This window comes from Anguilla anguilla, chromosome 7 (genome assembly GCF_013347855.1).
Source record: "Anguilla anguilla isolate fAngAng1 chromosome 7, fAngAng1.pri, whole genome shotgun sequence".
NCBI lineage: Eukaryota > Metazoa > Chordata > Actinopteri > Anguilliformes > Anguillidae > Anguilla > Anguilla anguilla.
This window is the reverse complement of record NC_049207.1, coordinates 3,201,367-3,226,856: the sequence shown is the minus strand read 5'-3', so window position 1 is coordinate 3,226,856 and position 25,490 is coordinate 3,201,367. Positions and strand designations below refer to the sequence as shown.

Below are 25,490 nucleotides of genomic sequence, written 5' to 3'. Positions count from 1 at the left end.
TGGATAAAAGCGTCTGCCAAATAAATTGTAATGTAAATTAAATTAATGAAGTACTGTAATAGGTTGATCATTTTTGCTGAAACAATATTATACACTCTTTCGTCAGCCCACATGCCATGATCACAGCTAGGACGCTAAATCTTTAAAAACTGTTTTGCCAATATGCCCATTAACATAATGATCTTACGATTCAAACTGCGATTCTACGTTGATCTCCAGAAATTAAACAATGCCAGCTCAGCAATTAACTCGCCCAGTATGTTTTCTCATGTAATTGTTACAACTGATTTGGTCATTAGGAGCTATCCCTATTTTGCAAGAGATGAATACATTAAAAAGTCATTACTGCTGATTTCATGGGGCTAGGATTCGTCGAGTGATAATAATGGCGGCGTTTATGGTCCAAGTGGTTTTTCCAGCAAAAGAGAGGAATTTGCTACGCTAAAACTGCCGAAGTTGGCCGCCATTCTTCATCCTGATTGGACTCTCAATGCACACGAGATCTCGTGAGGAACCCTGAGAAGGAAAATCCCATCAAAACCCGGTTTAGCAAATCAATCCAAATCCAATGAGATCATGCGCCACTCGTGCTAACTGGCTCCATCAACATCTATTACCCAATATTAATGTGGACACCTCTGAATAGACCTCACTGTGTAATTATCCTTTTAATGATCCAGCATGAGCATGTTGTGACTGAAGACATGGCTCAGTAAAAGTCCAGGAAGTACCTAACTACCAAACACTCAAACTGCAGCAGAAGAGAGAGGGAGAGAGAGACGAACCGGTCGGGACTCGAACCGCCGACGTCGCGGCTCGTAACGAACACGTGGACAGCGCTCTACAGGCTACACCACGAGACACCCCCAACTTGGAGCAACTTCGGACAGACTGACAAAATCCTTCATGACATGTGGTGGGACCTCAAGACAGCTCTGCACAAAGGACTGCCCTCAAACATCAATGAGCTGAAGCAGTTTTGTAAAGAATGGGCCAGAATTATTCCGACGCAGTCTAAAAGAACTCATACAGAAGAGAATTACTTCAGGTTTCTGTCTTAGCTCTGTCTGGCTTATTTTTTGGTTAAGTGAATAATGACAAAGTAAAATCTATTATGTGTTATTTGCCACATGAGCTTATATCTATCTACTGTTATGACTTAAACCATAACCACAGAACTGAAAGAGAATCTACTTTTTTTCACATGGCTGCGTTTGCCTGACAGATTTAAAACACTTTTTAGTGCCGAGGCCTTGTCTTCACTCTCTCCAATGGAGAAATTTCACAGGACAGATCATGAAAGCAGAAAGATCAAAGATTAATTAACCACTTTGTTTGTGAATGTGCCTTTCAGTACCGTACTTGACTTCATTTCATTCTGAAAATATCCTTTTGTGTAAACTGAAAATCTCTGGAATACAGGCTTTTGAAATTCGACAGTAGAAAGGGGTCTCTTAGCAAAGCATAAATAAATAAATAACGAATGTAAAACAAGATGGCTACACCCAGGTTTCCTGTATTCAGTCTTACTGCACTTTCACACACATACCGTAGACGCCTTGGGGCAAAATACTAATCCGGGGCACAGTAGGTTTAGTGTCTTCAATAAAAAAAGGGATACGGGGGCGAGATGTAATTTTAAAGGGATAGGCCCGGGTTTAAGAGCAGGGATAATATCATTCTGTCCTTTGCATCATCAATCAAAGGAAGGTTGAGCAACAAAGCTTCAAGGTCCCCTTGAGGGGGAAGTGACTTTTCTCCTCTTAAAAATGAACAGCAAGGAGCAGACCACTCAGGCTTCGAGAAAACGAAAATCCTTCTGAAAACTCGTGAAATATTTAGGAACGTCATCCTCAGAAACCATCTAAAGGCTCACACAAGAAGGACACATTGAAACAAGAGCCGTTTTGCTGTTGCAGACCGAACGTTATCCATTGTCGCTTTTCTTTATGCAAATGCAAACTGCCATTTCCAATATGTCTCCTGCAAACGTCCAGTTCAATCTCCTGTCACTTGTAAAAGTTTCCCCAAATACTGCAGTTCCCTTTCTGGAGGCAGGGGCTAGTTGACACTTCAGGAGGTGACTTTACCATCACTTAAAGGACAGAAGCTGGCTGAGGGGGACTAATGCTTCTTGCTGAATAAGGCTTCCCCGCCCCCCTCATGCGTGATGAAAGCGAAGCTTTGATTTGCTTCATCATTTCTCTGATCATGCTGAGGAAGAGGGGGAGATGGGAGAGGCCTGCATTAATCAGCAGTTAAATCCACAGCTGCTGCTCTCAAAGCCTTTGGAGAAGCACTGAGGAACTGCTTAAGTGGACCCCGCCACATTTTCATAAGAGCCTTCTTAATTAGAAATGCCACTATAAGCACAAGTTTAAGACAGTACTTTGAACCAACTGGGGACAATACTGGTGTTCGACACTACAGAGCCTGCATAGTTCAGTGTGAACCTTCAGTTAAAAGAAAAATTATCAACCCTTCACCGCACAAGTATAATTTATTATGTGTACGGTGCATAGCGCTGCATTTTAGCATGTATTTTTCTAAATAAACTCAGAATCATTGCACAGAAACCCTGTCATTGGATGTGCCAAACTTCTGGGTTTCCTTTGCTGACAGGAGCATCCTGTGAGGGAAGGATAGCCTCCATTTTGTTTCGCTCACAGTTACAGTGAAAGGCCAAAATCACAGAAGAGAGAGCCATTTCAGCGACGGTCCTACCTGGTGGCATATCTCGTGGACCACAACCATGGTGAGCTCCATCAGGTAGGAGATGGAGGACACCTCCGGGTCCAGCAGGATCTTCTGCTCCACGAAGACGCTCAGCCCCCAGTTCTCCATGGCAGCGTACGGGTGTTTCGGCACAGCCAGGAGGTCTGGGGGGGTGGGGGGGGGGGGGGGTGGGGGGGGGGGGGGGGGGGGGGGGAGAAGAGGGACCGATGAGCAACCTGCACACTGAAAAAAGGCTGCTCTATTTCTCAATGCTTGTCAAGCAAATACCCATCATGTTATGATGAAGTAGGTCTTATGAGGCAGGGCAGGAAGTGGCCACTGCTCATGTGGTGGACAGACAGGACAAAACAGAGAGTTTGGCTTTGGCCGTGGTGAATGTGGACTCAACAATCGATGAGGGATCACAAATGATTATTGACCGTGCTATGTCATGCATCATCCCTGAAGATAACATCATCACCAACACAGTCCATATAATGATAGCAGCAACAGTAATAACAAGAAAACAACCTGGGATTCATAAAAATTCTGTTTGTGTCTCACAGTACTGTATATACAGTTTAGACTTTTCATTTTGACATGTTCATAAAAAAATCCTTTACAGTTCCCAAGCTGCGTATAAAAGAAATCCAACTTTCCATGAAAGTCTGGTTCTGAGATACGGAGTCCCTGGTGGATGCAAGTAGTTTTCAAGGAAGTCTGCAGAAGTCACGAAGGAAAAGTTCACACAAATCAAAACAATATCCCATTGCTCAAATGGCAAAGGGCACAATAAAGTCAGATATTACCTCTATGAGGCATGGAGAGGCAGACCAGAATGGACAACAAAACGGTTGACCACCCACACATCACCCCCACCCATCCATCCCCAAAGAAATGAAAAAGAAAATATCTGTTATTTGTATGTGGACATCCAAGAGTCTACTCCACAAGTACCGGCACTCTTCATGAAAACAAGCAAAAATGGCTGGAAAAAAATGACATACACATACAATGAGTCATATTTTTGGGTGAAACATGGGGGAGCTGTATACTTTTAACCCATTTTTTCAAACACAAATAGTTGTATTGAGCAGTACAATTTTTTTCTGCGAAACATAGGTTTGAAGATTATGGGCACCCCTACCATTAATATTTGGTGAATCCCCCCCCCCCTCCAATAATTCTGGAGCTGACTGTATCTTTCAATGCAAATCTGCACATACAATACTGGACTGCTCTGGGCACACGTATCTCTCAGTAACCTGGCTCAGGTTTTACATGACTCTGCTGCCAAGATTTCTTGACATGCGATCCTGTTTTTTTTCATAAAGTTGTTGATATTTTAGTAAAGGGCACATTGAATGAAGAAGTTTCCTGCCAAATGTTGATTAATTTAAAGGCCATTTTTATCATTCCTTGTCTGTTTCTCTTCCTTGTTTTCTCTGCCTGTGCATTTCTCTCTCGCTTTCTCTCTCTCTCGGGGTGGGGTTATGTCATGTCAATAAGGAAGGAAGGTTTTTGAACTTTTGTTGATAAAGTATGGCTGTGTGTATAGAAGAAAATCGACGATGGTCTGTTCTTCTCTCTCCCTGTCTCTTTTCTTTCTCTTTCTCATCTGCTTTCCTGCTTTCACATTCACAAACACACACACACACACACACAGGGGTTGGAGCCAGGCCTTGTTGACGAGCCCCAGAGAACACCAAGGTAACACCATGAAGAGAGGAGCTCAATGCAAACCACTGGGATGAAACGGCATTCGAGCGTAGAACGTCTTTTTTTTTTTTTTTTTAAAGAATGAAGGCAAACAGCCACCAGATCGATAAAGGCCAAAGCGATCAAAAATAACAATCGCCGTACACTGCGACAAACACAAAAGGGTTACATCCCATAATTTATTAACAGCGCTACCACACAGCGCGAGCATGAGGCCTACTCACAGGAGGGAGAGGCCTACTCTTAGGAGGGTGAGGTCTACTCTTAGGAGGGTGAGGCCTACTCTTAGGAGGGTGAGGCCTACTCTTAGGAGCCTGAGGCCTACTCACAGGAGGGAGAGGCCTACTCTTAGGAGAGTGAGGCCTACTCTTAGGAGGGTGAGGCCTACTCACAGGAGGGAGAGGCCTACTCTTAGGAGGGTGAGGACTACTCTAAGGAGGGAGAGGCCTACTCTTAGGAACCTGGGGCCTACTCTTAGGAGCATTAATAATGCTTGCCCCCCTCTGTGTTCTCTTAGCAGACAAACGTGGTTGCTAGAGGAAAGGAAGGAGGAAGGCATCGAACTGAAAGTTTGTACAAAGCGCTCCTCCATCTCCGTCCCACCTGTTAGGTAACACGAAGGCGTCAGTGGGCCACTGGAGGGTAACGGCTCTGGTCCATCACACAGAGAGTCCATCAACAGCAGGATCTCCATTTAAGCTCCACGTATTCTCCTTGTATTTCCCCAATTAAAATGAGTTTTTTTTTACTGAGTTCTAGTTTCCAGTCTCATCATATGACCCTATATGCTACCTATATACCTGCTAATGGGAACCACTTGGAATAAACCCATGTAGATCAGCATTAAAAACCAAAACAAAGTTTTCACGTATGAGAACTGTCATGTTGACTCCACGTATGACATGGTACCATCACCCAATGCTGTTAATGTAATGTGCAACTATTCAATGTCCCTTAAGAAAAGGGAAAACACGCATAAATTATCACGATTTTGTAACACATACAACACCATAGATAGGCTGCCGCATAAGCTGCAACATATTGCAGCTTTTTGTTGTGAAAAAATGAATCATATTTTTAGAAAGGCTACATATAGTTACAATACATTGAGGCGCATTCAATCTTCGTAAGGGGCCGTTACTGTGGATACTGACTGAGCACAGTCAGTACAGACTTTCGGGAGCACAGGAACGTGGATGTTATGTTCAGAGTCTTTGCGCCGCATACAAATACTGACGGGCTGCTATCCGAGGCAAAATTCTATCAAATTAAATTAACCGGCTTGTTGTGAAATCAATAGGCGCTGCGCATTGTAAACAAGGGCGCCATTGTTCGGCTGAATGAAATCCGGGCGGCTGTTGTGACTGCAGTCTCTGAGGCATGCATGCGTATTCTCTCCGTGAGAACAAAACGCATTTCCATGAGAGATGAGGAAGCGCCACAGTGGCGGGGACGTCTCCACAGGAATTGTTTCCTCATTCAACTGAATTTTATCCCCCGTCACATTTTGGGATTATCTCCATGGCAGCGAACTGTCAGATTACGCTCCTGCGCGCCACGCCGAACGCAAGCACACTCTCCTCGCCAACTAGCTACATCCCTAAATCTGTTCGAGAAAATTGTGGGGGGGGGGGGAGGGCCACAAGTGATTAACTTACGGAGAGCAAAATCATTTCAGTCTGCAAAAACAGAAGGAAAATACGTCAGTTTAGATGGCAGAGGGCATAGTCCATCATAAATTTGGTCATAAAAATCTTTGGATTTCAAATTTGACCATGGACTGAAAAATAAGTCATTCTTATGTACAAACTGCACAACGACAACATTAATAACAGTTGCAGTATTATCACCACTTTCTGTACTGAATAGCAAACGTCTACGATGACACTTCAGTGTGAACTCACCTTAAATTGCGCAGTGGACCAAGACAGCAAAGCCCAAAAAAAGAACTGAATCTGCCTTTGAACAGCATGAGGGGAATGGGCCACATAAAGCCAGCCGTGTAAGCCTCTGTTTGGGTTGTTAACACCCAGCTGTGGTGTGTACTTACTTCATAAGCTGGACAAGAAGCCCAAACTAACAGAACGATTGGTCATAGAAGAGAATGCCCAAAAGTGCCCCGTGCTGGGGAAGAAGTACCCTATCTGCCCGACTGGCGCGGGGCACCCTGGGCGCGCTCGGATGGCAGGACGGCGGCGGCGGCGGCACCCCCCCTCGCGGAGCGTACGGGGGCGATCGCTGTGCCTGCCGAGTCCTCCGTCCCGCCGTTAAATTGAGTCTGCTCCGCCGAGCCTTCCGGGCGGGAGAACTCCAGATCCATTAATAACAGGCTGATAAGCCGATCGCATTACACGTCTGATGCGGTTACGGCTGAGCGGGAGATTACATCACCCTCCCCGTCCGGCTCGGGCGAATCTCCCACTCGCGGCATCGCAGGCCTTCAATAACTGCGTTTTTTTTTTCCGTTCCCCCCCCCCCCCCCTCCCTCCCCCATTAAGATTCCGTGCCACACCCATCCCAAACGGCGGATTGGGGTGCTCTGTCTGGCCTGGGACTGGTCCCATTACTTTTCCCCTTCCGTTAACCGCGTGATGTTTGTTTGTTTATCGGCTGAATTGCGGCTGTTTGTAACCGGGGTAACTCAGGTCGGGACAAACGGCGGGGGGGGGAGGGTTTGAAGAATGGGGGCATGGCATGGGTGGCAGCAAAGAAGCAAGTAAATGTGGCAGCCAGTCACGGGCATCGCCAACACTCACAGCCGAGACGTGATGTCATTTCCTTTCGAAAAAAGGATATTTGCGTACCCATAAAACTCATTTTCATTCTTCAATCTTTAAAATCTAAGCAAATTCTGATCTTTTGAGCTTTTGAGCAATGGCAATGAAAATTTTTACTCGCTTACAATTTCAGCGATTACCTGTAATGAAAGAAAGGCGATACATAGAGAGTAAAAATAACTTTTAAAAATCCAAGTGGCTTTACCCACAGACTAAATCTTAGTCTTAGTCAACTAAAATTGACTCCAGGACACTGGGGTCATAAGGCCCTGGCTGGATGCACCAGTGGCTGGACAAATAAGTTATTAATGGCACCCAGTAGCTTCATACAACTTCATACATGTTAATGATTCTTCCACCATAGACCATGTCAAGGGCACAAAGATGATTTATGAACGCCTGGACTTTCTGCATAAACCCTTGGCCCAAAACACCGAGCTGAAATAGTCGAAAATGGCACCATTTAAGGAGCCAGAGGCTCCATCGGTCCTATCTGTCAGAAGAGAGGGATGATGGGAAAAAGATTCCATTAGGCTACGCCGCGCCGAGGGGACCATCTGTGTAGCCTCCATTTTCCCGCCGACCCCTGAACCCGACAGCGGAGAGAGGCTCTCTGGGGTACTCTCTGAGCGGAGGACGCCTCCCGTCCCCGCCCCCCCCCCCCCCCCCCCCGCCCACCGACACCCCCATTCGCACCGCGAGCACACCTGAGGGGCTCGCGAACGGCGTCGGCGGAGCGGAAGAGAACGAGGTTCGCGCGGTTGATAATCCGACGGGCCCGGCGAGGCCCGAGGGGCTCGGGGGAGGGCCGGGGAGGTCCGAACACGCGGCTCGCGTCTGTCTGCGCAAACGCTCCTTTTCGTCACCGCGGACTGTCTCCATGACGACGTGGCGGGCGTTATTTCACGCCAGACCAGCGGAATGATCGGGTTAGCCCCGCCCCCGAAACGGGCATCGCCTCACGCGCTCAGCGTATGGACCCGAGCCTGCTTTTTAAAAGGGAAGAACGATGCGTTAGAGTAAGGGTACATCGCGGCGGTCCTCGATCCTGGTCCCGGGGGGGCCCACAGGGTCTGCTGGCTTCTGTTGTTACTCAGCAGCTGTGTAGCATAGCAACTGATCAGTTAAAGCTGCTGATTAGTCAAAGCCCTGTTGAGAGCTAACTGGGGTCACCTGCTTTCTTGGGTCTGAATCAGCTGCTGATCAGGTGAGAAAAGAAAAACCAGCAGACTCTGTGACTTTCCAGGGCCAGGAATGAGGATTACTGCTATATAATAGATCATCATTTAAAATGCAATTTAGTATGCACACGTGGTATAGGTTTATAATTTTGCCTGACGAAGAACACATGGACTAGATAGGGTTCCTCTACGGCAATGGAGGGTCAATCATGTGCAATGGAGGGCCAAAACTATGCAGGTTTTCATTCCAACCAATCACAACATCTGCTGATTTCACTAATTGCTTCCCTCCTCTCTGGCTGAAGGTGCGTTAATGAATGAAATCAGCAGGTGTAGCGACTGGTTGGAATGAAAGCCTAAATACTCTCAGCCCTCCACAGCACATGATCGAGCACCACTGCTCAGTGGAGACACCGTGCAGCTGATTGGAAGCCTTTCTTCCGAGAAAATACCTGTTCCTGAAGACAAATACCCATCAGCCAGTACACTGCGTAACTTCGAACCACTTTGCAAAACAGGGCTAAAAGCAATCCACTTCTGAGGATTAGGGCTTTAAGAACCATTTTAGTGAATGACATTAGAATAGAAAACAAATGCTTAGGCTATTTCTTACCAAGCCAATGCATTTATCCTGCAGTGGACTTTTGGGTACGGATAATTGTAAAACACCAGGTTTGCTGAAAGATAGGTTCAGGACACATACACATATGGGAGAGCATTACAAAAACCCCTTCACAGAGCTTTAGGCGACGCTTGCAGTAGCAGTAATAGTTTTATTATGCTTTTTTTTCAGTCCTCTGTTATCATCAACAGCAGACGCGAAGCTGAGGCTCTCCCTGCAGTCTACACTGTACGTATTCCACTGTTGTTTTCTGCCATCCCAAGAGAACCATTGTTATGTTACCGCACATATAATCTGAATATGCATAAGCCACTGGAGAAAAAAGAAGAAGAAGAAAAAGAGGAAAATAATTCCTGCCTGTACTCTGGAAGGGTGCCAAATGATTTTGGAATGGGGGTACAGTTCAGAGCAGGAATGGTAGTGATGTAAACTAATGACTTGCTTTGTATTCTGGGTAAGGAGTTAGTCTTGTAACCTAAGGGTTGCAGCTTCGATTCCCATTGTACCCTTGATCCAGGCACTTAACCTGCATTGCTTCAGTATGTATATCCAGCTGTATAAATGGATGCCACACAAATGCTATGTAAAAACGTTGTGTAAATCGCGACGGATAAGAGCGTCTGCTAAATGCCTGTAATGTGCTCTTGTGGAGAAAAGTTTACTGCTGTGCCACCATCTTAGGTGTGACAAAAATGTGACAATGATGGATTAAAACCTGGGGACCACTTTCTTCTCTAATCTATTTCGTAACATTGACAGCCTAGTAATTTATTACATGGCTTTTAAAGTCAGAATATTAAAAAAATATATGGCTTTAGGGAGACAGCCAGATCACAGATAACAGCATCAAGGCATAGTTAAACGAGAGACGGGCGTGTCTCGTGTAATAGGAAAGGGTCTCTATAAAAAAGCTCTTTAAAGCATTAATGCTTTAATGCCTACGGGCAACAGGTCCAGTGTCTAGCTCCCAGTGCATTATTGATAACGTAGTTTAATATACGTCGCTGAAGTACATATAGAAGGACTATAAAACTTATAGTAGTAGTAAGCAGTAGCAGTAAAGACTTGAGGCACCCTGGGCTCAGACAGAAAGCATAGGGTTGCGCACGCGCACGTAAACTTCGCGTTCCCTACATTCACGGCTGAAAAGAAACAAAGAAACTCCACCCCGAAAAAGAGAGTTAATCTAACCAGCACAGGTCTCGTCTTCCTCAACTCTGGCTCTCTGGCTTCTTCTCCATTGGAAGAAAGAAGCTTGCTGCCCCTGGCCTTCAGAGGTGGAAAGTCCAAGTTCAGAAAGTCAAAGTCCCCCCAGGATTTTTTGTTCCAATCACCTGGATTTTGCTAATTAGCACAGTTCTTCAGACAGGAGGTCGAACTAATTAGTGAAATCAGCTGGCTGAGCTCAGGGGTGGAAGAATCATGGCGACCCCAAACCCCTGGACGTTCCACCTCTGGTGTCCTTCAAAAAAAAGTTGCCGTAAAACTGTGAAGGGAGCTCAAAAGGACAGGTACATGTCTTCTCAGAGCATTAATGCGCCTTGTATGAGATCGCTATTTACAAAATGAACAACTGATGGCTTACAGTCTGACCATGTGATATTCAGCATGCTTTGCAAAGCTCAACAGATGATTTTGATGATGAATTGAGCCAACCGTGGGCTAGTGGAGCAACTGCCGCCGGCAAAACATCAAACCGCTTCTTCAACTTATTACACAATTACACCATCATTTTTAGACATGACAAAACCAAAAGGTTGTTCCACTACACTTGTGTTGTTGTAAATGTTAATCAGTGGATGCTGCCTTCGACTTTGGCGGGAAAAGGCACCAGGTAAGGCCATGGACTTACACCCGGCGTTTGGAACAAGCTTGGAGTTCCTCCAATAAAAGACTTGCAGTTGAGATGCAGCCTCCATCTCTTTGTGTCCTTTAATAAGCATTAAATTCTGATGACTAATTATACATTTATATAATAGGCCGTGATACATTATTCCACTTGTCCTCTGAATAATTTAATCCCCGGAATTGAATGTTCGTCTCTAGGAACAGAAATTACATTGATCGATTAATGCCGGAAATATAAAATAAATAACACAGTTCGCTTATTTTCCCTCCTTGGCGTTATTACAGCTAAATGTGTTTACAGTAAAATGACTACAAGGGCAAGACATCGCTTCTGAATTTACAGCCATTATTTTTATGGGCTATTTCTTTTAAATGGCGTACCGCAAATCGTGTATTTTCCAATGACGAGTGCTTACACACACACACACACACATTGAATCTATTTATATTACGCGTGTGTGCGTGTGTGCTTGTGTATGTTCACGCGTGCATGTGTGTGTCCGTCTGTCTGTCTATGCGTGGATCTGTGGGTGTGTTCGTGTATGTGTGCGTGCGCGTGTGTGCGTACTGTGTCTGTTGACCTGGGTGCTGATGGGGCAGTCCATAGCCTACAGTACCTCACCACTCTTCCTGAAGTCACATGGGAGATTACATAATTCACAATAACATATTAATAAATGAAGCAAAAGGACGGAACCAGGGAGTGACCTGGTTTCTGTCACCAGGTGTTCTTATGCTCACCACAAACATGCAGAGTCCAACACTGTGTTACTAAAAAAGGTGTGGAGGCCTATAGAGGCCAGCACACCTGCGTCTGTATTTCAGTCTACTGTGTGTTTAACTTCTGAGAAGCTTCGCCCAACTACCAGCCCTGCAATTCCACTGTGAGCCCAAGTTAAGGGCACATAGTTTAACTAGATCCAGACCATAACCTTCTTTCATTGCCGTGACATTAACCCATTAATCATTTCAAACAAAGCAATTACGACCCATAAGGCTGCATGTGCTGATTTTGAAGCACAATTTTGCATGCATGTCTGGGAGTATTGAGCTGTTGTCTTCTGTGAGTTGCTAATACAGTGTGAGACACTGTATGTTACATTTAAAAAAGAGGGCACGATAAACAAAATAATATTAGGCTATTTGTTTATATATGGTCTATAGAACAAGCAAAACATTTTTAGGCATTTTGAAATCCCGCTAGGACGGACATTTACCGTCCCAAAGGAAGAAACTTTGGAAAAAGAGAATGTATGTTCAGTTCAATTATTCTTTGCAACTTGGAGAACTTGTAGCGATAGCAAGCTATTTTTGTGCTTTGCCAAAGAATACTGCCAGAAAGAACATTAATCTGAATTACATACTGGGACAAAAACTCACTACATCTGATTTTACAGCATACGTGCAAAATAGCGGTCTGTTTCAGTGGCAGACGACTAGCGAGCCACGTTATCCTCACAGCGAACACAAACGTCCGCGGTCTCGCGTAATTTTCAGGTGAGGAGAGACGCAAGCCGACCTTGGGGACTGCGTCGTTCAGCTGCTAGCCCGAATTCTTCCGAGGAGAACTGAAAGGGAAGCGCGGAAAAGGGAAACTGTCTCTCGCTCGCGGGGGCTTGGATCCCTAATCAAAGCACACCGTTTCCCCCGGCTCCCATAGACGGCTTGCCGTTTTATCTTATCAACTGCATTACCTAGATATGCACTCAAAGCCAAGCTTTTTTTTCTTTTTCTCAAGGGTAGCGTCTCCATACCTGGGAATAAATTCCTGCGCCCGTTTTTCCAGTCTGTACTCCACAACACCCTGACTGCCTAAGCTACCCGTCTGTACTTAGCGGTTAGCTCAGCGCCCGCTGTAGGAGAGCTCAGTCAAAATCCCATTTGCTGCATCACAGGTTTGACATGTTATTTATTTATTTTAATTCATCTGTTAGCGGGATAAGCCGCTTGAGAAGTCACTTCTCGTTTTCAGGGAAGTTCCTACAATACAAAAGAAGTTACAGTTCAACAGACAATGAACATTTCGCGAGGTCCATCATCAAAAAATTTAAAAAAAGACAAACAAAAAAAAATAACATGAACATTATTTTCCATTATCTGAAAACCAGTTGCTAAAGTAGTTTTAAACAAGCCAAAAGAAGTAATGGATGATAAATAAGGAGGGAAATCAGACAGTAAATCAGGTGGAGCAGTAAATTAAAATGCTTTTAACCGAATTAGTCTCAAAGCCGCTCTTTCTGCAGCTGAGAGCATTTGCCATAAAGGCGGAATTTCAGCTGCAAATTGCGACATAGCAAATCGCAGCCTTTGATTGGGCGCCCCATTAATTCTAATGCACGTTGCTTGAAATGAGTGCATAAGGGCAAGCTTTGATTACTTTAGTTTCCAAGAACAGAGCCCGGCGAGCAGACTGCAAATAAGGAGGCTGAGCCGGCTGACATTACGGCTCCAAGTTCGCTTATTTCTCTGTTGTTCTACAGCACAGTTTCCACAGGAACGCTGCATTTTATGTCTTTTATCGCATACTTTCTGCCAGCTGAGTGAGCCGGGTGAAAGAGGTCAGTCTCCCTCTGTATCTGCACTGTATCTGCAAAAAGCCGAGAAGGACCATCTGCTGAGAGGAGCAGACTGTGGAAACATGCTTAGAAAAGCAACGCTGCTTCTTTTAAAAAAAAAATTCTAAAGACACAACCCTCTTCATTCCAGAGGACAGGGGGCAAAAATTGTTAGTGCTAACTCAGAGAGAATTCGGCAGTTCACGAAAAAGCAAGCAGAGCATTGAAAAAGAACTGCCTAGTTTTTTTTCTGAGAACTCAAACCCAATTTCTTATTCCAATGACAGAGAGCAGCTCTTAGAGTCAAAGCTGGCTGACACGGAAGACAGTAACAGACCGTGTAACTGCCTGAGTGGTGGGCCTTGAAGAGGGTGTCGAAGGTTCAAATACCCCTGCCTTCCTCATGGAATGTCTTTGGCATGGGTTCCCCCTCTCCAGGCAATAAGAACACTGAGATTAGGCAGTCCCACCACATCTAATTTAAGATCCTCTGCTCACTTCAACATCTTACGAGCAGCCAGGAAGTTCCCTCTCTCCGTGTCTGGGAACGGTGCTTAATTCTACTCGGATTTTTAATCAGCGTTACAGTAGTGCGGCGTCCCAAATAATTCCCGAATAAAACCTGTTCTAAGAGCTGCGTTTCCTCCACAGCCTGCAGGCTTGTTCCTTCTGTACCCTCACACTCATAAGACTCAGCAAAAACCCACCTACATAAAATTTTTAAAAGACCTGATGCAGCAGACGCCTCGCCCGACTCTCCGGGGGTATTCTGGCACGACACGGCCGGCACAGAGAAGCCAGGAAGCCGATTTTTTCACGGGGGGGGGGGGGGGGTATTTGTGTATGTATGCGTGCGCGTGCATGCGTGTATGTGCATGTTAGCATGTAGTGCGTGAATGCGTGCGTGTGTGTGCATGCGTGATACTGTGTGCAGATAACTGAGTGTTTGTGTATGTGCTTGCGTGCGCGTGTGCGCATGTGCTGGCGTGCGTGTGTGGACTGGGCGGGAAGGGATGCCGTGTTCGTTGTGTTTGGGGGACGACTGAAGACTCACCTCTTCAGACTGCACCTCTCCCCCTCCCTCTCTTCCCCCCTGTAAATGACTAAACTTAGGGTTGTAACTAGGCAGTTGTTTCGTAGGTGACTAGGTGCATTAACTGTCTTAACGACTACTTGTATTTTTTCCATAGATTGCGTTGTTGCCGTTCTCGTTGTGGTCGTGTTAATCAGTTTAACCTTCAGGGTCCAAGTTGAACTATGCGGTTGTTCCCTGCACTTGGACCGGTACTTCTCTCTAGGGGTTTCGTCATACTTGTTCCTGGTTATGGTTATACACTTTGTTGTACGTCGCTCTGGATAAGAGCGTCTGCCAAATGCCTGTAATGTAATGTAATGGGGGGGGGGGGGAGGAGCAGCAGGCAGCGGCGTAACCGGGGGTAACCGCGCAGCCGAGGAGGCCGCTAGCTCGGCTACACCCGAGTTCCCCGCTGACATGCGTTTGGCGGCGGGCGATCGCGCCGGTTGGGCGAGTCTGCGGGACCTCGCTAATAACACCCTCTCCACACGAACACGCAACGATCTCCGCTTAACCACAGCTCTCCTCATAACAGTGTGGGGGGTTTTGTTCCCAGATTTCCTCCCGACATTTTTATTTATTTCATTTTTTTTGCAGTGCAAAGACAGCGGCTGGCTAGCCGATATATATTTTATCATGTATATCATGTATATCATATCATGTATGGATATTTTTTTTTTTTGTTATTTTGATATCATACGCTAGTTAGCCGATGCTGCTTGGCCAGCCTTAGTCTGCTAATCGATGTTCGCACATCAGTCAGTCTTTTCTGCTATTTATCAGGAAACGGATCAGACTTTTTTTTTTTTACTACGAAGTTTACTATGAAGGCTTAAAATAGCACCTGGTTCATTTATTACTTATCCTGGCAGTATTTTATGACTTTTGAAAACTTTTTTTAGTCCGTCCGTGAACTAATGATGCAAAGACACACAGCTGGCCAAGAAACAGCTGAGCAGCTAATTATCCAATTACTTTTTCTCCCCTAAAGTTTGGGGCTACACATAAAATGGACTGTAATTCCTACACGGATCACCCCATATGGATGTACATACCGTCAAATTCAAGCTGACAGTCTGCGTTTTAACCTCATACTGCTTTATCCCAAACCCAAAGTGCAGAATACTGAGTACAGAACCGAAAAAGCAATTTTGTGTCACTGTCCAAATATGCAGACCGCACTGCGCTGCACAGGACCAAATTTTATTATGCTTACCACTGCAAATGTGATGTTTTTCATGGTTATCAGTTCACATTGCTAACTTGTAACTTTTCAGTTCAAATTACTGTATTCGTAATTTCCCTTGTAAGAAAATGGCATGTTGAGATACAGGAGAAAAATTGATTATGCTAAGCTGCAGGAAACCCATTGCCTACACACGGCACAAAATGCTAGACTTGCCAACCGAACTTACCACACCATCGCTTCCTGTTCCTCAGAGTCCAAGATGACAGGTGCGTCCGTCGTAGCACAGCACAGTTTGTGCTGTACCGTTCTGGAGCCTTATTTTTGCTATTGCCAGCATTAACGTTGCAAAGGAACCAAGGAGATTTGCCACGGAACAGAAGACTTTCTATGATATCTTTCACAATATAGATGTTAAGATTTCTCTGATCATCTTATTACTGTCGGGGGGGAAATCCAAAATTCCATTGGGATCATAAGTTACTGCAGGACAACAGTGGCCCAGAATAGAGGACAGATGAAAGATTCTCTCGCTCTGTGCAAACAGGCACATGGTTTAACACTTTATGACATTTGGTGAATACAAAATCCTTTTTTTTAAATTTACTTGTCTTTCAGAAGAACATAAGTTGCATTCCTTACCTGACTTCATTTTCGTATCCAAGATTATTTTAAAAGAGATGCACACTTCCACTTTGATACCAAGTTCTTAATTTGATCATAGGACAGCTCTCTGTACTGCTTCTGTAGGGGATGATTCCACTTATGCAGACAGACTGCAATTCAATACTACTCCACTGTCACACAAATATTTCAAAGTTGAATATGAGGCCAAATTTTTCATAATTTTTCAAATTTAATCAGGGTTCAGGTGAGGATCCAAGGGAGCTGTAGGAATCAGTTAAGGGCTGCATCTGTAATATTTAAATTTCATTTGCCTCTACCCTCAATGAAGCCTGATTGTGCATGAACTGGAATCTAAATTGTTACTGCTTGAACATCATGCCAGATTTTGATCCACTCAACTAAGCAAAGATCACTTTGATTGGGACAAGATGCAGAGATGCTAGCCAGGAAAAGAAAAAATCCATCTCCTCATCAGGATCATCCCCCTGCTTTTTTCAATATTTGAAAATACAATGTGATGTATCTCTTTTCATTAGTTTGGCCCTAAAAGCCTATGGGATCCCTTGAGGCTCTGGCCATCCACCGTACACGGTGTTATCTTTCAGGTGCTCCACCTGAGGTCTGGTGTCTCTGATTTATCGCTCAGCGTTCAGGCTGTCCAATAGGCCCCCCGGCCGATGACACCGTCTGGCGGAGGAACATTCCGGCATCAGATGTCGCCGTCGAACCCGGGACACAGTCTGGTTCCAGGAACAGAAATCGCCAGACGATTCACTCTTTAAGTGTATTCATACGTAGGATGCGTCCGATTCTCTTGCATGCAATTTTTCATGAAGATGATTAATAGCCCAACTTGCCCTTCATTGTCCTTGGCACTGTATTCCACGTGGTATGGCAGTGTACAGAGGTTTCTAAATTCTGAGTGGGTTCCTGGAAAGCACTCTACAGTTCTCACTACCAACACACCTGCAGTTTTTAAAAAAATGGGCTTTAAAATGAATCCTCAGACTTTGGACTTTCTCGCTGTCCCAGTTGTAGTGCTCTTCAAAAGTACTCTAACAGCAGAGTGAAATTAGTTATTTGTTCTACATACTTAAGACATCTGAGTTTGAGACTAAAAGATGAACCAGGTAAAAATACAATTGGCTTTTATTTAACGGTACTTGCACGTGTATATGTTTTATTATTATACAGAAACGGCGGTTTTTGTGTTTTGAGTCCTTCCCATTGTGCATTAAGTACCATGACCGCACTTTTGGAAGGCGCTGTCTTTCTCGCAAAAGAAAACACTCGCTTTAAGATGGCAGCCAACACATTCTTTGTCGTTCCGTCAACGGACGACTTTTTCGGACGTGGCCTGTCGACTGTCGACAGCTCGGGTTCGACGCGCGACGGAAGAGCACGCGGGGAGACGCCGCCGCTGAGCGAGGGCGTTCGTTGTGCCGTCTGAGACGTGTGACTGCGAGTCCCCTGAGGGCCAAAATAAGGCATTTTTCCTCTTGCACGCCGATCACAGCACTGTTGCGTTATGATTTAAAATTTAGTAGTAAAGGATCAGTCGAGTAGCCAACAGACAGTAAAAGGGGTTCACCAGTAAGTCATCTCATTTGAACCTCCCGGTCGTGTTGTTTGAACTGTCCTGAGAGTGCAGGGCTCCCTGGTGAAACAGCGGAGTTTCCTCCAAACGGAGGCCTTCACACAGTGAACAGGAATCCCAGAGGCCAGCCATGAATCCGTATGCTAACTTTTTAAAGGTCAGGATATTTTTATTTTTATTTTCGGCCCGCAGAGCAGTCAATAATCTCCGCTGAGCTGCTCGCTCCCACAAAGTGACTGAAGGTTGGACTTCCACAGGGGACCAGTTTCTGGAGAACCTGCATTCTCTCCTGTGATGTCACAGAAGGTCTCGTCACAGAAGCCTATCACCACCCTGGCGTCCCCCCCTCAACAGTGACTGAGAGAATGGACCAAATGTAGGCCGTGATAACAGCAGTCTCTCATCGCCAACACACGGCAGGCTTGTCTGCAACGGGCTGCCAATCACAGCAATACACACTACGTCTAATAAAGTGAGCATCATCGTCGTCTTGCACTGTTGTGAAAACGATTCCAATGCACAAGACGTGCTCCCGTGTGGCTCAAAGGGAAAAGGTGCTTATCGTGAGAGTCGACTGGGGCCACGTACAGAAGCATGACGATCAAATGTCCGAGACGGAACACTGCCGTGGGCCAATTAGAACAGGGAGTTTACAAAGGCACGATTGGCTACATTTCACCATAAGCAGGGTGGGGTCACAGTCAGCAAACAAGCAGGGCTATGAGTTAAGCAATGCACTGAAGGGTTGAATGACTGCAGTCAGTATCATTCCCTCTAAAGCAAATAACCTAAGTATGAATAATCAATAAGCACAGTGCTGTAATAGTCTGTAAGGCAAACCTAATAGGTAACTGCCAGTCACCGTGCAAACACCTTTAAATAGTTTATCTGTGTCCAGAAGAGACGTGGCACCATTTTCGTACATTTTACATGCACACACACGCATGTGCGTACACACGCATGCACACACACACACACACATTTGCGGCCATACACAAGCATGGACACAAGCGCTTCTAAAAAAAATACTGAGGATCCCGGACCAATGTTGATATTATCCTGCGGACATACAAAAAAACGCTGTATTTATTTTTTTAAATACAGTATGTGTGTTTGCATGCATGTGGTATATACACACCTGAATGCCTGCATGTGAAGCGAGCTTTAAAGGGACTATGGGACATAACATAAACATGGTACTCTGATCATTAACACGTTTTAGTAAATTCAACAGAACCGAGTGCTTGTACAATGATAATGAACGTACTGTAAAATCCCAGGGATCACAAAGACTGACGCACGCTAATTTGCATTTTCCCTCTATTGCTGGATTTTCCATCCTCTTTTCTTAAAGTCAGATTTCTCTGTTGTTTTGTTCTTCTTTCACCAAAGCGCAAATCCAAAGCGTTTGAGGGTTTCTAGTCTTGCAAGGTGCCGCACGGCTGAGCTCGCTAATAAGCGGCAGTGCTTTGGAGTGACAGCCATTTGAGTTCTGTGCTTGTCTGTGGAAGACAATAGAGAACAATGGCATCCCCGCCACATACACTGAGTCTTAAATTGCCACTTTAGACTGAGAAGCCGTTCTTTGAACATCCCCCCCCCCCCCCCCAACCCCCACCTCCCCTCACAAGTGTTTGTTTTGCAGCTTAAATTAGCAAATTTCTACTTGTCAGACTCACTTAGTTCTCCAGCCATTATACATGTTCCTTCTCAACACACTTCTCAGAGTGTGTGTGTGTGTGTGTGTGTGTCAGCCCGATGGACTGTTATGCTATTATGTGTCTTTCAAAACATTGTTTGACATTTTAATGGGTCAAAAGTATATGAAGCCAATACATGAACATATTTTCATAACAGCACTGTTTTTTTTTTCCTTTCACAGTACTGTCATTTTTGCTGCCTCAGTAAATCCTGCTACAATGGCAAAAAGCACAAACTTATAATTTAATATGATATATTCACTCAACATTATGATATACCATACTGACACATCAAGAGATGGACTGCAGGTACTGTAGGCTAAGAAGACACACCTTCATTGTGGGGTAGTCTGGAGCAAGGACACAGAGCATTGGCTGCACTGCTGGTTTTGGGGTGGTGAGGGGTGGGGGTGGGGGAAGCGAATATGGACCAGGGGGCGGTGTAAACTGCAGGCAGTCCTAAACTGACCTTGTCCCGGCAGGATCCGAAACAAAACAAGCGCTGGTTATTTCTGAGGGAAATTAGGAAAAATGCCAAACCCTTGGCGGTGTACAGGTACTGTAGCAATAACTTTTGAAGATGACACACCTGCCATCTTAATTACAATTAATAAAGTGCCACCTCGGCAGATTCCCTGGACGAGTTCCACAGATGACAGAGCACGCGCCGCCGCCACTCTCCATCCCCGCCCCCGTCTGATTGGCTCATCATTCACACCCCCGCCGCTGTCAGGCGACTGATGGGGGAGGAAGGAGAGGGAGTCTGCCTCTCTCTCTTTCACAGCAGGCGGGAAATCGTACCCGGATTTGAGCGAGCGGTGGCTTTGAGCAGGCTAGCCTTCAGCTTTGAGCAGGCTAGGGGCTAGCTTTGAGCGGGCTAGGGGCTAGCTTTAAGCGGGCTAGGGGCTAGCTTTAAGCGGGCTAGGGGCTAGCTTTGAGCAGGCTAGCTTTGAGCGGGCTAGGGGCTAGCTTTGAGCGGGCTAGGGGCTAGCTTTGAGCGGGCTAGCTTTGAGCAGGCTAGCTTGGAGCAGGCTAGCTTTGAGCGGGCTAGCGGCTTGTACCTGGAATACAATATGCATGACAAAAAAGTGGAAACCTCCACTAGAGGAAAAAATGTGAAACTGCAGTGTGCAGTACACTAAATTAAAAATGTCCTTGTATGGATCCTATTACAATAACGCTCATTTCTTTTGAGATTCGCATTTAGCAAAAGCTGAGATTTTAGATTTTCTTCTTTTTTTTTTTTTTTTAAAGCAGAGGCTGCCTTTGTGTCGCAGCTGATTAAACAGGGAAATTGCACTTTAAATCGCAATTAAAATCGCTTTAGAATCGACAGCCGCCCTTAACTATTCATAATAACAGTTAAGGGGAGGTTTGTCCATTCGTGGACAGTGATGGATTTGGTAACGTACTCAAAAGGACAAATCACCGCGAACAATGGCGCACTGTGACGGCCCTCTCCCATCTGAAATGATTAGCACAGATGATTGAGACTTCCAGAAGCCTAATGGAGGCCTCGCTTTCAGCCCCGCTTCCGAGAGCTTAAATACATCTTAATAATAATCCCCTGACAGCGTTCTGATTTCATATCCACGAGGGGGGCACCAGCTTATTGGCAACACTTGAGTGGGTAAAACCATCAGAGGGCTCCACTGCAAAGTTAAGGACAAGGATATCGCCACTATGGAAGCCCAGCGGAAACTATTCCTAAATATGCTACTATACCTTCCTTTTCCCTTTTTCTTTTACGCCCCCCCCCCACCCCATTCAAAAATGATCCATAATACACTGGCATAATGCAGCCTGTTAGTTTTCAGTGACATCAATAAACTGACGGAAAGGCTGAGGTTAAAGGTACACAGCCCGGTATTTTCAAGCAGGTGGAATATTAATGAAACCACTTTTTTTCCCCATCGTCATGGCTTATTTAAGCAATCACAATTGATGGTCAAGCGATTTGACCGCTGGACATGTCTACAGCTTCCTCGCAGGAGACGAACATGAGAGAGATACACGAGAGAAAATAGCTGAATGCAAATATTGCAATGCCTGGTGGTATGAAGAGCAACAACAACAAGCCTTCCTCTCTCGAGAGGAGGATCAGTTTCCTGGTGAGGATCTCGGACAGGACTTCGGTACACAAAGCAGTACGCGTGCATCTCTGACGCCTGAAATATGCAGCCCTCCTGCAGCGAGCGATGAGGCATTACTCCCGCTTGTTTTTCCTTCCCAGGGAAACGAATGCCTGCTTATTCTCAAACGGGCGTCGGCTGAACAGAAACGTGCTGTGGAAATGCAGAAACACAAGGCCCCCCTCTGGCTTTCAGGGGTCTCTCTCTCTCTCTCTCTCTCTCTCTTCCTCTCCCTCTCCCTCTGTCTCTCCCCTCTCCCTCTGTCTCTCCCCTCTGTCTCTCCCCCTCTCTGAAGATGACAGCCCTCTTTAGCACTACAAAACCTCCACACAGACCCATCTCAGCACATGGGAAACCTGCCCCACCCCCACTAAGAAAAAACGGTTTTATCAGTTACAGAACTTCATCCAGGGTGCGGGTAGCAGTTTGAGGGGCTTCATGGCCAGAGAATCAGCTGATCAGCGATTGCTACACACCAGGCTTCAGGGGCACAGATTACAGTTTGGCCAGCCGCAGTCTGTCTCACTGGCTTTGCACTGACGCTGCTCACATACACAACAGGAGAACGACAAAGCCAGAGATGAGCACAACTAACAGTGTAACAATGTGGTATAAGTCACAGAGCTGCTACCTTCACATGTACACTAAATCAACCTTGCTGCTGATTCCTAGTAGGGAGCAAGAGACCAAATCAGCTGCATTTAATCACAATTTTTTAGTATAAGTATTAAACAATAGAAGAAGAAGAACAAAACCTAGCTCTCAGCATGTCAGAAGGTAAGGTACTAACATCTGCTTCCTCATAGTGTACATGAAGTACAGTACCAATTATGTGGGGGGGTTAAAAAAAAATCTAAATTTATTCAGACATACCACTTCAGACCTTCTAACAAATTCATATTCTAATTAACAAGTTGCCATATGCAAACTGACACCCACAGCATCAATACGAGGCCCCAGCGGGGTTGGCTGTTTTAGTCGGGATAGTGTGCCACGCAAAAAAAATGAGTCAGCAGACCAGCAGGCACAGATAGCAGATGCAGCGACGACAGCGTCGCTGAGCAGCGAGACCCATTAAAGTTTGGGATACACCGGTTTTAACACACTGCCTGGGTTTACTTATGCGGAACATGGAGGGATACACCCACAGCCCCCCCCCCCCCCCCCCCCCCCCCCCCAACGCTCACGCGGAATTCACAGTGGCCTGCTTTTTCGCCTGACGGCGTTCGCTTGTTTCCCGACTTCACGGAAGAGCGGTCGCATGCGGAGGGACGAGCGGAGCGTTGCGTAACTGGCACCCGGGCGGGACCCTTCCAGCGCCGTGGCACGGAGAGATCGACCTCTCAGCTGCTGCTCTGCAGAACCCGCCGGGAGAGCCGGGTCAGCTGCCAAGAGCGAGCGGGGGGGGGCGAGTGGGGGGCGTGAGAGGAAGCGTAAAACCAAGTGGAGCCGTGGAAACGCAGCAAAACAGAACGGTGAATGACCATTTCGCCATTTGCAAAACATGACAATTTGGCTCACGTTGTTGTGGCAACAACTGGCCGATGTCCTTGTCCTTGTACTTGTCCTGACGTTGTTCTGGATAACGGTGGCCACCTAAGCAAAAGCATTATGCTTCAGCACATCCACAGAAAGCACGAGGGAGAAAAAAACTACAACACCACGCATGATCTTCTGAGTGCCTGTTCTCACATGAACACTATAAGAGCCACAGTCATCTCAGTAGGCCTCACTCCCTCAAAGCCGCAGGTAATGCTGGATCGCTCCCCAGTACTCCAGTTCGCTTGAAGCCACCTGACACCAGACAGAATTCTCTCCAGAGAGACCTATTTGAAAACACGCATTTACAAAGGGCTAAACTGCTCAAGGTTACAATGCAGGTATTGGCAATGGTCTGCATTTTCTGATGCCTATTTGTATTGTTTGCAATAAATCAATTGAGTTTATGATGGCACTGAAAGTAATTCTTGATTCTCCATGGTTAACCATGCTACTCGAAGAGTAGGTTTCTTTGAATGTTCTAGAACTCCACTGCTTTCAGCAATCTGCAGCAATTGTTACATCAGCATTAGAACATTCAGTTAACGACATTCTAATCACATACTTGTGACCTCACACCTTAAAGGGTTAAACATAACATGACCTCCACTGAGTCGCTGACCTTCAAGTATGGAATGTTCCAGACTGTTTGAGAAACACAGCATGGCTAAATTTATCCTTCCAGGAGAAAGTGGTGATTAGCAGAGAATTATAATCTGATTTTTAAATATGACTGTAATTAAGTAGTGGGTGCACAAAGAGGAGAGAACAGAGAGAGAGGACATAACGTGGAACAGAGAAGTGAACTATGAAATGAATACCACTATTATTCTACTATTATACTCTATCTTTTGAAACTTATACTTATCATTTAACTGGCAAAGCATACAGTGACATTATGACTCCAACTGCCTTTTTCTGACCACGCTAACGTGTTACCCCATAGCTAAAGTCAAGTCAATGACTCTTATAAGGAAGGTATATAACTGTTTGGTACATCAGACCGAACACTTCAATTCAGTGCCATTTTCCAATACCACTTGGAGCTAAGGCAGACAGCTTAACTCATGGGATGTCCTGTGCTTACCATCTCTACTTTTAAATATCTCACAATCTCAGACATATCCAAAAGACAAAGTGTTGGTTAATTTATCAATAAATGATCGATAGTGCAGAACACGTTTCTGAAAGCGAAGCAGCTTGTGATGCATGCACATCAAGCAGAGCTTGTAGGCAGCGTTGTGGCAGAGGCCTTGCACAACGCTTTGGCCATTTCAGAAAAAAAGGTAAAAGAGCAGACAGTAAGCCAGGAGACGTGATGTACTTCCTCTCACAAAACGTCTACTCTCTCTCTCTCTCCTGGACAGCTACCTTACGGCAGCGCAGTGCCACTGAATCAGGGCACTAAAAGTTTCACAGCTCAGGCGGAGAGTTTGTCATCTCCAGCCAGCCGTTTTGACAAGGTGAGAGAACTAAAGCTGCACTTTCGCGGGGAAGTGTGAGGAGGTGTGCTAAAAATCCCTTTCACAACTTTGGCTCCTGCCAACTTCAGTTCCTTTTACCTGTACATTCTTACCTGTACGCTCAGACAGTTTCCTTGGGCTGTTTTTTTGTTCAGGAAAGAGAACCTGGACAGGCCCTGCCTCGCTAAGACACACACTCTACACATATCCCTCCATGGCTTTGAGAGCTTGGACCTTACATCACTGTGGAGACACGCTCATCTCGTACCAGTCCGCTTAAAGAGCTATTTTTTGCAAAGGGAATCGCTGAACTAAGGAGTTCCAGCAGTCACACGTGGCTCGTTAATTTAACTGTGCATAGAGAAGCCACTCTCTTCACTTGATGAATTTCTGGGGTATCTTTTTATTATGTGAAGAAAAACCTATTATATGTACAAAGACAGTTTTTTTTTTACAGATATTGTAACTGATGGTGTTCTGCACACTTTTCCACACAAAAAAATAAAACATTTTTTACAAGATTGTTTTATGAGAGTCCGGGCAGTGCTGGAAAGCGCACTGAAACGTCTGGCTAAACTCTGAACTGTAGAAATAGTTTGATACAAAACAGCTACAAACTTACAAAATGTGACATCCACCCTATGTCAAATATGTTGGCAATTGCACTATAAAAATGCGAGCAACCATTTATCAAGTTGAAATTCACTCAAAGCTTTTGGTTGATAATTTTCAACTTTGAGCTGCAGAGAGGAAA

General features: G+C 45.4%; 1 protein-coding gene across 1 annotated transcript in view; it reads right to left on the bottom strand.

The window, feature by feature from the left end:
• The window catches only part of LOC118231096 (thyrotropin-releasing hormone-degrading ectoenzyme-like), a 107,300-nt gene that overhangs the window by 61,376 nt on the left and 20,434 nt on the right, over nt 1-25,490 (bottom strand). The window contains exon 4 of the mRNA XM_035424578.1: nt 2,725-2,879. Coding sequence (XP_035280469.1) covers nt 2,725-2,879 — 155 coding nt within the window. The remainder of the gene's footprint in view (nt 1-2,724; nt 2,880-25,490) is intronic.